The sequence below is a fragment of the Hydra viridissima genome, unplaced genomic scaffold (genome assembly GCF_058129835.1).
Source record: "Hydra viridissima isolate aposymbiotic clone 2 unplaced genomic scaffold, HvirCarnegie_v1 scaffold_1, whole genome shotgun sequence".
Taxonomy (NCBI): Eukaryota; Metazoa; Cnidaria; class Hydrozoa; order Anthoathecata; family Hydridae; genus Hydra; species Hydra viridissima.
Window position 1 is genome coordinate 5,385,907 of NW_028324300.1, and position 12,989 is coordinate 5,398,895.

The window sequence follows — 12,989 nt, forward strand, 5'->3', positions numbered from 1 at the left end:
CAAATCAGACTTTGGTCTTTAGATATAAAAGTTACATCATCAGTTTAGTACAGTCAGTGTGATTGGTTTAATTTATTTACGTCAGAGTTCAAAGTGCGAAAACCATTTTATATAAACTTAGTAAATTGTAACTTTCTTAAATCAATTTCGATTTACTAACAAAACTCTTCCTGGAAACACAACTAAAGTCAAGTATAATAATCTAGCATGGAATTTGATTCGGCAGCTTCTACAAACGGAGAAGAATTACCAAAGACTTTTCAAGAACGCTTAAATGAAATTCCTACATATACAATGACTTTGTCTCAGCTTCAAAGTTGGTACTCTTCGATTAAAGAAAGAAATGAAATTTTAAAAAGCGCTTTTAACACTGGAGAACAATACGCGAATCGTTTGGCAGCAGCAGCAAAACCAGTTGTAATAGCAGCTACAACAACAGCTCTTAAAGTTGCAAAGCCAGTTGTCGGAGAAATATCTGATCCAGGTAATTTTCTGAATCTGTTTTAATTTCAGCTACTCAGCTTATTGTTCGTATTTCTTAGTATCACTTTTGCTTCAGACGCAAGATAAATTTTGAAATCTAAATGTTGATTAATCAAAATATGATTTTTCTGTATATTTACTTGACATAACTTCTATTAAAAATATATTTATATTTGTTAAGTATATTTAAAATAGGTTTTTTGTTTTTGTTAACAAGTTGCTGCTCTAGATAGCTGTGCATCGGAGGCTTTAGCAAAAGTTCAAGAGAAAGCTCCTTTTATAAAACAAACTCCAAAAGAGGTAATTGATTGCATTTATTCTTATCATAAAATGTTTATAAAAGGTTTTTTCAGTTTATAATAGTATATGTTTAGATTACAGTTTGAATTAATAAAGTTCTTGTTAAAGTTGATTTTTTTCTTCTTTCTTTTTATTTAGATTGCAGAGCATGCAAAAGAAAAAGCCCAAGAAACAACTCATTATGTTTTAGACAAGTTTTCTTCATCAAATGTTGGTCAACAGGCTACAAAGCAGCTTGATAATGCAGTTTCCTTCTCTGAACTTATGGTTGAAATTGTTTTCCCAACTGATGGGAATAATGCTGATGATTTGAAAGAGATAGAAAAAGCTGAAGAAGATGAAGATAAAGGATTGGTTGTTCGTGCAGCAAACTTAAAAGATAGAACCTTTCGAAGAGGAACTAGAAAACTAATGACGTATCAACCTGTTAAATCAGCTGTAGACATGGTGAGTTTGATTGGTTAATTATAATTTTTACATATTACTTACTGCATGGGTTGAAAATAAAGTGCAAAGAAGTATTGTCATGTTTAAAAGTTTGTTTTTATATAAAAAAATTTCTGATAATCAAGTTACAAAAAACCAAAGAACTGTAAGGAAAAACAGTCCTTTATTTTTAAATATCAAATTAATCAAGAGTTTAACAGTCTCTCTAGTAATTTATCACTGAGAAATTCCCATGAACCAGTTATAAGGCCCTTTGTAGGAACAAGTATTTGTTAAATTTTAGGTACAATACACTCAAGCACGTGTTGCAGAGATGACTGAAAAGTTGAAACAAGGAACTAATTATGTTGCAGCAAAAAGCCTTGAAGCTAAAACTGAAATTGAAACAAAAATACCTGAAGTAAAGAAAGTTTTTCAAGAAAATATATCAGCTGGAAGTGAATTGTTAGCCAGCCATTGGGATCACATTTACCAAACAACTATGTATATACCAAAAAAAGCTATTCAAGTGACTGGTGAAGTTTACATATCAGCACAAGAAATTGTTTTTGCCTATTCTAAGGTAATCAAAAAATTTTGAAAAATTGTGTTTGTTTTACTTGTACTATTGTTTATGAAAGAGCCCTTGTTACTGTTTTACTTCTAATCAAATTATTATTTTTGAATCACTAGGCGCACTCCATAACTGAAGTCCCACATGCAGTTGCTGAGATGGCTGAGAACTATTACAAATCACTTAAAAGTGAAGTCCCAAGTATTTTAGATCTTAAAGATAAGGCAGTAGCTTTTGTGTATGTTCCTGCTCAAGTTGTATCTGAATACATTCGATCTACTAAGGTGGTGAAATGGATCATGCCAGAGAACATAGAGACAGAGACAGTCCAAGTTGTTGAATCTGATGATACGAAGTTGTGATGAACACTTCCACTCCATATATCTTACTTTGTCTTTGTTTACTAAATTAACTTATCTTTAGTTTATTACTCATGTTTTTTTTTTTTGTTGTTTTTTTTATTTTATTTTTTTCAGAGATCTTGATTATTTTTTGATGATTAAAAAGTTTGTAATTTTTTATTAAATTAGTATTTCTGAAATAGAAAGATCTTACAAAATTTGATTAGGAAAAAGCCTAATGATGTGTTCTGCTGACACCAGTCAACCAACTTTAGGTTTCTATCTTTTTTAAATCGAATATCGTCACTAGCAGTTTAGACGTAAATGTAATATGCTGAAAATTTAAGAAAGAAAATGATGGGTATCTTTTTTTATCACGTTTTGGATGCTTGATCTTTAGTTATTCTTTTAGTGTAGGCAGATCCTTAGAAAGTCAAATCATGTGGAAATCTGCTGTTTCTTGATTTAAAATTGCACTAAATGCAAAATTCATCATCAGAAAGATAACGAATTAAGACCCTTCCGAAACAATTGTACACTTTCGTTGATTAGAATTTTTCCTGATTTAACTAACCTGGAGATTGACTTTTTATGCTATGGTTGAGCAATTTTAACTTTATTGTAGTATAGAAGCTGTAAGATTTGATGATAAAGTGCAGGGATGGAGAGCCCGAAGAAAAAAGTTTGACTCCGGCTCCCTATCCCTGGTAATATGTTCAAAAACTGAAAAAAAAATTATCCTTTCAAAGAAAAATATGATAATTTCAAAACTTTAAAAATTTTCAAATGATCATCTTTAGAAACTAATTAAATTTATTTATCGGCTCCTCTTGGTGAGCGTTTTCAGCTCAACTTCTAATTCCGCAATCGTCGTTCCATATTCTGACAACAAGTGTATGAGTTTTAATCTTTTCTATATCTTTTACTGAGCTGGTCTGAAACTCATGAATAGTTTTCTTAATTGCGCATTCACTTAAAACTATTCCTTGGAGGTTATTTTTTTTTTTTTTTTAGGTGCCCCCAAGAAGATCCAAAGATCTTATCACAGGGCACACCGCGGAAGTGCATTTAACTAGGAAGTTCACGCCTCCTTCCTTACCGTGACACGAAAACATGTTCATAGCTCGTATTGAGCCTGGAGCTCCTTGCTTATTATGCAAGCGCTCTAACCACTGCGCCACGGCCACTGGTTATTCTGCCGGAAATAACTTGCAGTTCCTTAAAAAAAAGTGTTTCACTATGTTTTAAATAAAAATTCTTCGAGGCAAATACTTCTCATAGTCAATTTTTGTTACTTCTAAAGCATATGCGGGGTTTTATCTCATAGCTGAATTTACGGCCCACCGCGTTTCTGCACTTGGAATATTCAAAATCTTATGACAAGCATACACAGGTGCGTTATTCATAAGTATAGTTTTCATCAGCCAGTGAGAAAATATTATTAAATGTGTGCAATTTATAAGTTTAATTTCATAAATTTGTGAGTAACCATTAAGGGATGCTTCTCCTGCACTCATTGATATTATTGCGGCCCCTCTGATGTTGGTGATTGTCTCTCTGATGTTGGTCATTTAACCTTTCAACTGATGTCAATGATCTATACTTTTTAATATCCTTTAGTCGTTTATTTTTCAGGGTTATCAGCGAAAAGAAAGATTGAAATTACTGCAAAAATAGTATCAGAGTAGACATAAATCTGAAGGAAAAGAAAAAATTGTTGAAATAAGGACGTAGAGTAAATTTATATAGACAGCCATCATCATATTTTTATTTTTTAATTTGAATTTTTAATTTGAAGAGTTTTTATGTTTCTAATTTGAACTGAAAACAAACAAAATATAAGAAAATAACTTTGATTAATAATAAATGTTTGATTTTTGTAAATACATTAAAGTAGTATCTGAAAAAATAAATGAATAGTTTATTTTTTTAAGATTTATAGTCGAAATTTGAAGCATAGCGTTTACCTCTTAATATTCGTCAATTTTACCCTCCTCGTCAGGCGCCAGTTTTAGCAGATTTGGCTGCTAAAACTGGCAAACTGAATTTGCAATAATTGTTTGAAATGGGCGATTTTTAGTTCAAAACATTTTCAGAATATGATAGACAAGACAAAAAACTCCCAAAAGTATTTAAGCTGAGTTCAAATATTTTTCAATCATTTCTAAGGCGAAACTTTCTGAAAATGTTTTGTTTTTTATCGTCGATCAAAAACTAAAATCGATAATAAAAAAAAAAAGTTTACCAACGATTTCAAATTACCATTTAAGTTGAAATTACCATTTAAGTTGAAATTAGTTTAGTAAACAATTGTTTTTTGTTGCTAAGAATAGTTTCCCTACGGACCAATATAAATTTTGTATCAATCGACAATTTTTTGTGTTTATTGGTTGCTGAATTAGAAACGAAATAAAATGCAGTTCGATGCTCGAACTTTTTTTAGGTAAGACTAAACGTTTTTAGAAGAATATTTTTTTGATATTTTCAATGTAATGTCTAAATCTTTTTTTTTATATACAAAAATAAGTTTTTTATATACAAAAATAAGGATTTTTAGAAAGTCATTTAAGGGAATTTGTAGCTCTGTAACTTTATTTTAAAAAGTTTTGGATGAGTTCAAAGTAGAAATAAGATTTAAAAAGTAGCATGTTTTGGACGAGTTCAAAGTAGAAATAACACTTAGCTAACTAAATTTCTTTAAATAAATAAACTCTTTAAAAAACCATCTTGAGTCAGGTTTTCATTAATCGAAAACAGTGGTTAAATAAGATTTTAATGAAAAAAATAGTCATATATCACATAAAACTAAAAGATTTCTAACTCAAGTATAAAGGCTAACTTAAAAACACAATAAAAAATGTTCAAACTTATTTTCTAAAATTTTTGTTACTAAAATTTCATTATCATTAAAAATTAGGTTAGCAAATAAAAAAATAACTTTTATAACAAAAATGGCTTTTTTTTTCAAAATTTATACAAACTCGATGATTATCTCAACTTCTTTAAGCTAGAAAGACTTCTTTTATAATATTGCATTTAAAACACCAGACTGTTGTTTATAAATGACTCTTAGGAAAGCACTTAAGTTTTACAGAGTGTTCTTAAATAGTTGCGTCCCAGCAAACAAAAATACATTAAAGAATTTTAATCAATAACAGTATTCTATGATAGTATTAATCTTCAAACTTCTGTAAATTACACTTGAGATTTGATCTGAATACTCGCAGTACTTTTGTAACGGTTTTTATTGTTTCTATGATAACAGCAACAGCAGTTGGAAAACAAACTGCTGTTTATAGAACAGTCAACATCAATGTTTCGATAATTTCACCAGTCAATTAAAATGGTAAACATTACCTTTTCTGTTAATATCAATAAAACTTAAAGTGATTTTTTTATAAAATTTTAGAAAGATATCCTATTATATTTTATTCAAAACAAAGTTTAGCATGATGTTCTTTCACAAGATAGATAATGAATATTGTATCAATATTGGTGGAACTTATTGAGCAGTTCCAAATAAATCCTGCTCAAACTGCAGCAAGAGTTTATTACATATTTTCAACAAATTCGATCAGTGTCAAGCAAGCAAGCAGTATACTTACTCGTTGGGTTGAAATAACTGCTGAAGTTCCTTTGTCTATCAAAAGGAAAAAAATTTATTTTCATGAACTACACAAGTTCGTCACGTTTATATGTAAAGAGAACCTAGACGCAGTTAAAATATCTTACATATTTCACAACGCAGTCAATGATTTGAGTTTGCTGGATTTAAAAAATGTCTTGCTTTACTTGAATGATTGCCCCAAATCTCCAAAAGTATTCTTGTGCCAAGCTCTCATCTACTTGAAATTGGATAAAGTAAACAATTTTTACGAAAGTCTTTTGTCTGCATTTGCCAAAGAAACAGCTAAAGAGACTATTTCATTATTGCTTTGTTGTAGTGAAGACTGCATTTCAAACTTAAGAAATACGTTAGTGAAAGCTCGCAGAGAAAAGCCGTTGCTTTGTACATGCAGTAAGAAAGACTGTGCTTCTTTATCATTTGTAAACATCTTTGTATCAACAGATAACTTTAATCCAGAGCATGCAACCGTTCTGGAATCAAAAGACAGTTTGCAAGTGTGTAATCTACACAGATTGATTGCCGATTTGAATGACATTGTTGCAGTAATGCAAAGTAGAGATGTAAAAAATGTTTTTTTTAAGCATACAAAAGCAGAAAGATATGAAGTAGCATACCATCTAATGATGTGCTTTTCTAATATGGCATGCTTACGGAGTTTGGATTTGCCTACAGAAGAGCGGAGCAAATTTGAAGAGTTGGAAAGTTTTTATAGAAACAATTAAACTCTTCCGCATTCTTAATTAAATTTTTCATACTCTGATGCGTAAAAAAAATAGCATTTCAAAGATTTTAAAAGATTGCTGTACTCTCATGGATTGTTTTTTTGTCAAAGATTGTCAAAGATTGCTGTACTCTCATGGATTGCTTTTGATTTTTGTAAAATTGACAACAGATCTAAGGTTTACCTGAAGCTACTCTGTGAGAGAATCGAAAAGGATATTTAATCTAAATAACTCTATTAAAATTTTAAGTTTAAAATGATGTAGTTGACCTCCTAAAAGTCATCAACTACAAACTTTTTTAACACTTCGAGAGGTTGATTTTGCTTTGAGTTTTATTGTCATGATTAAAGGTGTGTCTTACATTTTTAAGTTATTACCGACATTATATTGATTTTGAACATTAATTTATATCAATACATTGATATAAATTGATGTTACGGATATTTTCGCATCAATATGCTGCAGATTTAATGAATATATTTACAATTAACAATAAATGTGCTTTTCTTTTCCTTTGAATTTTCTTGAAAATTGATATTTTTTTTATTTTATGTTAAAATAATAAAAAAAATACTTCTTTAGAGATTAGTCTAGTATTAAAATGACAGGAGCTTGTAGCTATTCTGGAATAATTTTATTATGCTGACGATCATAAGATCATGCCTGAATATATGGCTAGACTTGTGGTAGATTAAGATTTAAGTTATGAGCCCAGTCAGTTTAGTCAGTTTAGGTTAAAATTAACGGTCTAAGTATTCTCTGGCCTAATTTGTAGCTCAAGGTTAGATGAGATGAGCGGGACTCTATTAACGAGGATGGCGGTTCTTAGAAAAGAAATTAAAAGCCTCTTTTACTATCAACTATGAACTATGGGAATTGTTTAATTATTTACAGCACTTCCCAAGCTCATGATACCATCTTCCGTATTCACCAGTTATTGCTACTTCCGGTTACCTCGTGTTCTGATCAACGACTTATGAACTGGTCGAGTAGCACTTCGTTTTTTATGAAGAAGCCAAAAGTTGGGTCGAATCTTAAGTTGCCTCAAAAGAAGAGAAACATTTTCAATGTGGCATCCGTATGCTGTTTGAAAGATTGGGAAATGTCGTAACTAAAGTTGGACAATACTTTGGACAAGACATATTTTACCGATCTTTCTGAATAAAAGGCTTCAAAATTACGAAACTCTCAAAACTTGTTTGCTCCCTAAAAATCCATTTTTAGTTATTAAATTATTATATAATAGCAAAAGTTTGCATGGTTTTAAAAGTTTTGGCAAAGATCTTTTTTCATATCCGTTCAGGACCTTTTAATCGTTTTCAAAACGTGAATGGTAAAAGTCAGATTTTTTTCAAATATCACTATTATATTATTCAAATAACTTTCATTGATTTATGGTTGTGTAATTTAGCACTTATAGTTTAAGATATCCTACCCCGTTGTGCGGGATATGAGTTCAAACTTAATCAACTTGCGCAGCAAATAACTATAAAGTTAACCTTTTCGTAAGGTTGTTAATTGATAATTGTTCGTAATGATAATTGTGAAAGCAGAAATGATAAAAGTTATATTAGTGCACTTTTGTCGTTTATAAAAAAAAATAAAGTTTTTTGTAATTTGACAGTTATTCTAAAGGGTTTACCGTTCATTCAAACAGCTAATGATTTAATTGATCATCATCAAGCAGCTATGCTAATGATCTAATAGATTATCAATAACAAAAACAAATGAAGATTTGAGTATAATGAGAATATGTGAGAACATTTACTGAGCGTTTAAGGAATTTATTAAACAAAGACCTCCCTTCCAACTCTCCGATGCATCGGAGATGGGAAAAAGTTAACACACTGCTAAGAATATTTGAAGTATTCCGTAATCTCAACAAAATTTTGAAAATGATGTCTTTTTTTTTCTCTTAGGGCCGTCTTCATGAGTTCTTCAACGATCACCTCAACCTTAATTTTCGTATGAAACGTAATATTAAAAACGAAAATTAGGGTTGTGTTGACCGTTTTTTAAGTTGTAGTTCAAAAGAAGTTCACCTTTAAGAAAATTATTACTAATTACAAAAAAAGTCACTTCATGAAATTCAAATTCTTTACTGAACAGTATTTGATTATATAATAAATATCTGAACTATCCTACTAGTTGCTGGTCATCTACAAAATGAATGATAACGTTTATTGTAAAAGTGATCTCACTTTTGTTTATACGTAAATTTTTTTCCAGTCCTCATTGGTGCACAGTAATCACTTTTAAGTATTTAAAGAGATGAAATTCTTACCCAGTAAGCACACAACGTTGAAACAACGTTGAAATAACGTTGATCAACGTCGATCAACGTTGTTTCAATGTTGTGTGCTTACTGGGTTAACAACGGAACCGGGGACTTGTGATGTAGTTCTAATGTAAGAAGGTAAATAACATAATTATGTTCCAAAATTGTCTTTTTTACACTTTTATTTATCCTCATCTGATATCATATCTGCTTTCTTTAAAAAATTAAGAACTTCAGTTGGTGTTGTATTCTGTCTTAGAGGTAATGGTCTTATACTTGATATTAATCGATATAAGGATTTAAGCAATAATTTCATAAGATTTTGATTGGTTTGTTTCCTAACTATTTTTCTTGGGTAATTCTCTATGTACTACTTCACATATTTGTAGCGATTTTCCTGTGGATCCTCTCCTAGCATACAACTGGTAACAAGAGGTTTTCAATGATATCTTTCTCGTGTACAAAAACCTGTATAACGTAATACAATGATTAGCAGTTTATTTAGTATATTCAAGAAATTTGATTTTGTAAGGGGAAGTCAGTGTTTTCAAAATAATGCTTAATTGTTCTATTAGGGCTTCTCCGTATTACTTGATAATACCACAGACTTTGCAAAGAAACTCCCGCCCGTGTTCCCACCATTACCAAAGAAAGGTTCTTGAATATCAACCAATAACCCAAATTGGTCCCTATATAATCGAGTCTGTATGTGTTGTTTCCTGATAGCCACAGTTTTCTTACTTTCTTGATCATGACCTTGCTCATTCTGTAGTTTTGATTCTAATGACACATGTAAAAGAAACTCATAAAAACGTACATAGGCAGTAATGAAAACAACCCAAAGTTTAAATTCTCTGGATTAAAAAACTGAGAAGAAGAAGTTTTACATATGTAACCATTTAGAGTAGACATTTTCAAAGACAGAGAATTGTACACTTTTCCGTCTACAAGCCCAGCAAACACACAACATTGAAACAACGTTGAAATAACGTTGAACTGTAAATATTTGAACATATATTTTTACTCATGATGACAATAAACTTTTTATCTGCCTATCGATAAAGGGCAAACTCATCATTGATTATGGAATCTGTAATTAGAGCGTGGATTTTGCCAATATATTTTGTTTCAATTATTTGTCAATCGTAATTGAACGAGAACTAAAGAACTCATAAATATATAAGAATTATCTGAATCTGCTGCTTCAAATGATTGCTTAAAGTTTTTTTGGCTTTCAATAGCATCAACAATTCACTTGAAAGTATTTCCTAAATATAAGTCATTACAGTTCAAAACTTGAGATTAATGACGTAAAGTACGCGATACTATGTGATCAACAAGATCTTGTAGGGGAAACTCACCTGATATCTCTATGAATGTAACGCTTTTTGGGTAGCTTTTGTTTTGTTTTTCAATAAGATTATGTTATGGCGGATATAAGCTAAAAGTATGACGGATGTAAGTTCTGTAGGCCCTCGTTGATTGCAAATCCCCTAAATTAAATGTATTAATGTCGAGTTAGTTTTAATCAAGTGAATATCGACAAAGCTTCCTCACAAAAGTAAGAAAGATTATTTTCCTGTGAATTACCACTTTTGATAGTTTTTAGTGAGTTTTTTCGATGATCTAGAAATGCTAAGGACAAGTGAGGCTGCATTTCAGTTTTCTTCAAAATGCAGTTTCGTGAAAGCAGCTTGATAAAGTTCTTCTTTAATTCTTGATTTTACCTCTTCCACTAATTTTCTGCGTTTATATTCTTTCTGGATAAGTCACAAAAACTCTTTTTTGGGCGTCCTACTGCTCTTGTTAACACAGGTGTAGAGGAGCATTAACATCGACACAAGAGGGAACTGTTATCTGTTTAGGAGATTTTTTATTTTGGTTTCCAAGACTTATTTTGAGAAGACTTTAGCCTTACTCTAGAAAAATTAATACAAAAAATGTTGATCATATCTGTAAATTACTTCCTTTTTTTTTTTAATAGCCACCATGCTTTTCAATAAAATCTTTGCACTATTAGCAATATATAGCAAGTAAATAATATTGAACATGCGAATAAACTTTCAATAAATAAATGTTACCAATTCAGATTTTTCTGAATGTTACCAATTCAGTCTCTTTCCGTATACAACATTGAAGCAATATATTTAATGACTTACTATGTTAACAATGCTAGTATTTTTTATTAAGAAAACGTATTAACACGATGCTAAAATATCATGTTTTTAATTAAAGTCGACACCTTGAAAAGAATCCTAAACTCTTTGAAAACTGATCACTGTACAACGCTTTGTTTTTTTCTTAATAAAGAAAAACTTCCATGACCGTCTTTTGAAATAAATTGAATTGAAAAAAAAATTATATACTTAGATATATAAAGTTATAAATTTATCATACCTTATATTGTTTTGTTTCACATGGCAAAAAGCATGAACAAATTTAAACTCATTATCATAGTGAAATATATTTATCGGTAGCACTTACTTTGAGAAACGTAAAAGTTTCCACTCATAGAATTATTTAGCTTACTCCAAATCAATTCAAGATTTCACAAGTTCTTTTTTATCTTGGTTCATTTCTTCAAGACGAGGGTTAAGTCACTATTTGACTATTTATTTGGAATACGTTAGGAAGTAACGTACTTCTTATTGCAAACTTATTGGCGAACATTTTTAAAACAACGGAGATGAAATAAAATTGTTAGTATTAAAAGGTTTTTAACGTATTTAATTAACGTATTTTTCCTAAAGCAAATGTTCATAAGTATGAACTCTTGCTTTAGGAAAAATACAGGCGGCTATAACCAATAGAAGAAATTCTGACTTCTAAAAGTTAGAAATGGATAAGGGTAGTAACTTTTGTTTTCATAATTACACATTGATGACATAATTACACATTGATGATGTTTAAAATAAAAAAATGTTATAGCTACAGAAGAATTAAATACAGCAAATTTAAATCTTGGAGATTTTTGTTTAATGTAATGTGCATCAGCTATAAATAATATTTTTTTTTTACAAACAATATATTATTTATAGTTGATGCAATTATATAATTTTGTTAATTATTTTGTATTATTATTTGTAAAAAAACTTTTAATTCCAAAAACAAAATTTAGTTATACCAGGCCATAGAAAAGAAACTTTAAGAATTATCAGGCCACATTTTATTTGATAATTTAAAAACATTTGTTTTTCAATGTTTATTGACGTATTTGTTTCCATAGTTAGCGTTGTATCAATAAGACTGACGTTACAAAAGTATTAAAGTAGCAAATTTAGTTTTAGATGAGAAAGAAATTTTACGAGAGTATAATAAACTGAACCATAGTCTAGAAGACTGTTAAGTTGTATATGCAAATACAAATAACATATAATATAATTGAATATACATATACAAATGGAAAGGCAGAGTTAATTAAATAAATAAAGTAAAGCATTGAAAGAAGTTAGAGTCGATCCCATCACTTCTGTTGTAATAACAACTAAAGCAAAAATTATGAAATTTTGTTTTTTAAACCAAAATAGTGTTTTATTTCAGGACACTCAGGTACCCACGCTGTGGATGCTTGTTTTTCAATTATTTTTTGCTTTAATAACCAAAATGCTGAGTTAATTTTTGATGCTTTACTTAAAAAATTACAAAGGCTTATTGAAGCTTTTGTTGTGTTTTGTATGTAATGGGAAATTTATGAAAAATCAATGGCCTATTTTTTTAGTGTTGATGATTTAACGGTAATCAAGACATCAGTTATACAGATTTTTCTTCGCTTAGCATCATGACTGTTTAATTGAATAACTTTATTGAAATATTTAATTTGTTGCAAGATTTGAATATTGGTTTACATATTTTGAAGTAACTAGGCCCCAGATTTACAATAAAGAAAAACAAAGATTCACATCATCCCTCTGGGTGGTTGGTGAGAGAATTTTAGCTTCGTCAAAATTGAAATGTCATAGATAAAGGAGATTGAGTATTATTTAGATGGTTGTGCAAGTCAATACCAAAAAACTCGTGCTTGCAAAAAATTTAAAAACTCATACATGCTTAAGGATGAGTTGCTATGTAAGTATAAACCTTTTTTGCTTTCTGCCATGGTTAATATGCCATGTTTTGGTATAAGAGGAACATTAATGAGAGCCAAAATAGATGCTAGCCTTCAGATATTATTGGATATCTAGTTTTGTGTATCACATCTTAAACTGATGATTTTCTCATCAACTTACTAAAATATCAA

The 12,989-nt window shown here is 29.9% G+C and overlaps 2 protein-coding genes across 2 annotated transcripts in view; both read left to right on the forward strand.

The window, feature by feature from the left end:
- The window catches only part of LOC145187257 (alpha- and gamma-adaptin-binding protein p34-like), a 91,670-nt gene that overhangs the window by 16,093 nt on the left and 62,588 nt on the right, over positions 1-12,989 (forward strand). The gene's annotated exons all lie outside the window — the stretch shown is intronic.
- Positions 115-2,357, forward strand: LOC145187828 (uncharacterized). Its single transcript, XM_080064311.2, has 5 exons — positions 115-484; positions 701-783; positions 922-1,230; positions 1,514-1,792; positions 1,903-2,357. The coding sequence occupies exons 1-5, from the start codon at positions 208-210 to the stop codon at positions 2,143-2,145; spliced, it is 1,191 nt and encodes a 396-aa protein (XP_079920437.2). The 5' UTR covers positions 115-207; the 3' UTR covers positions 2,146-2,357.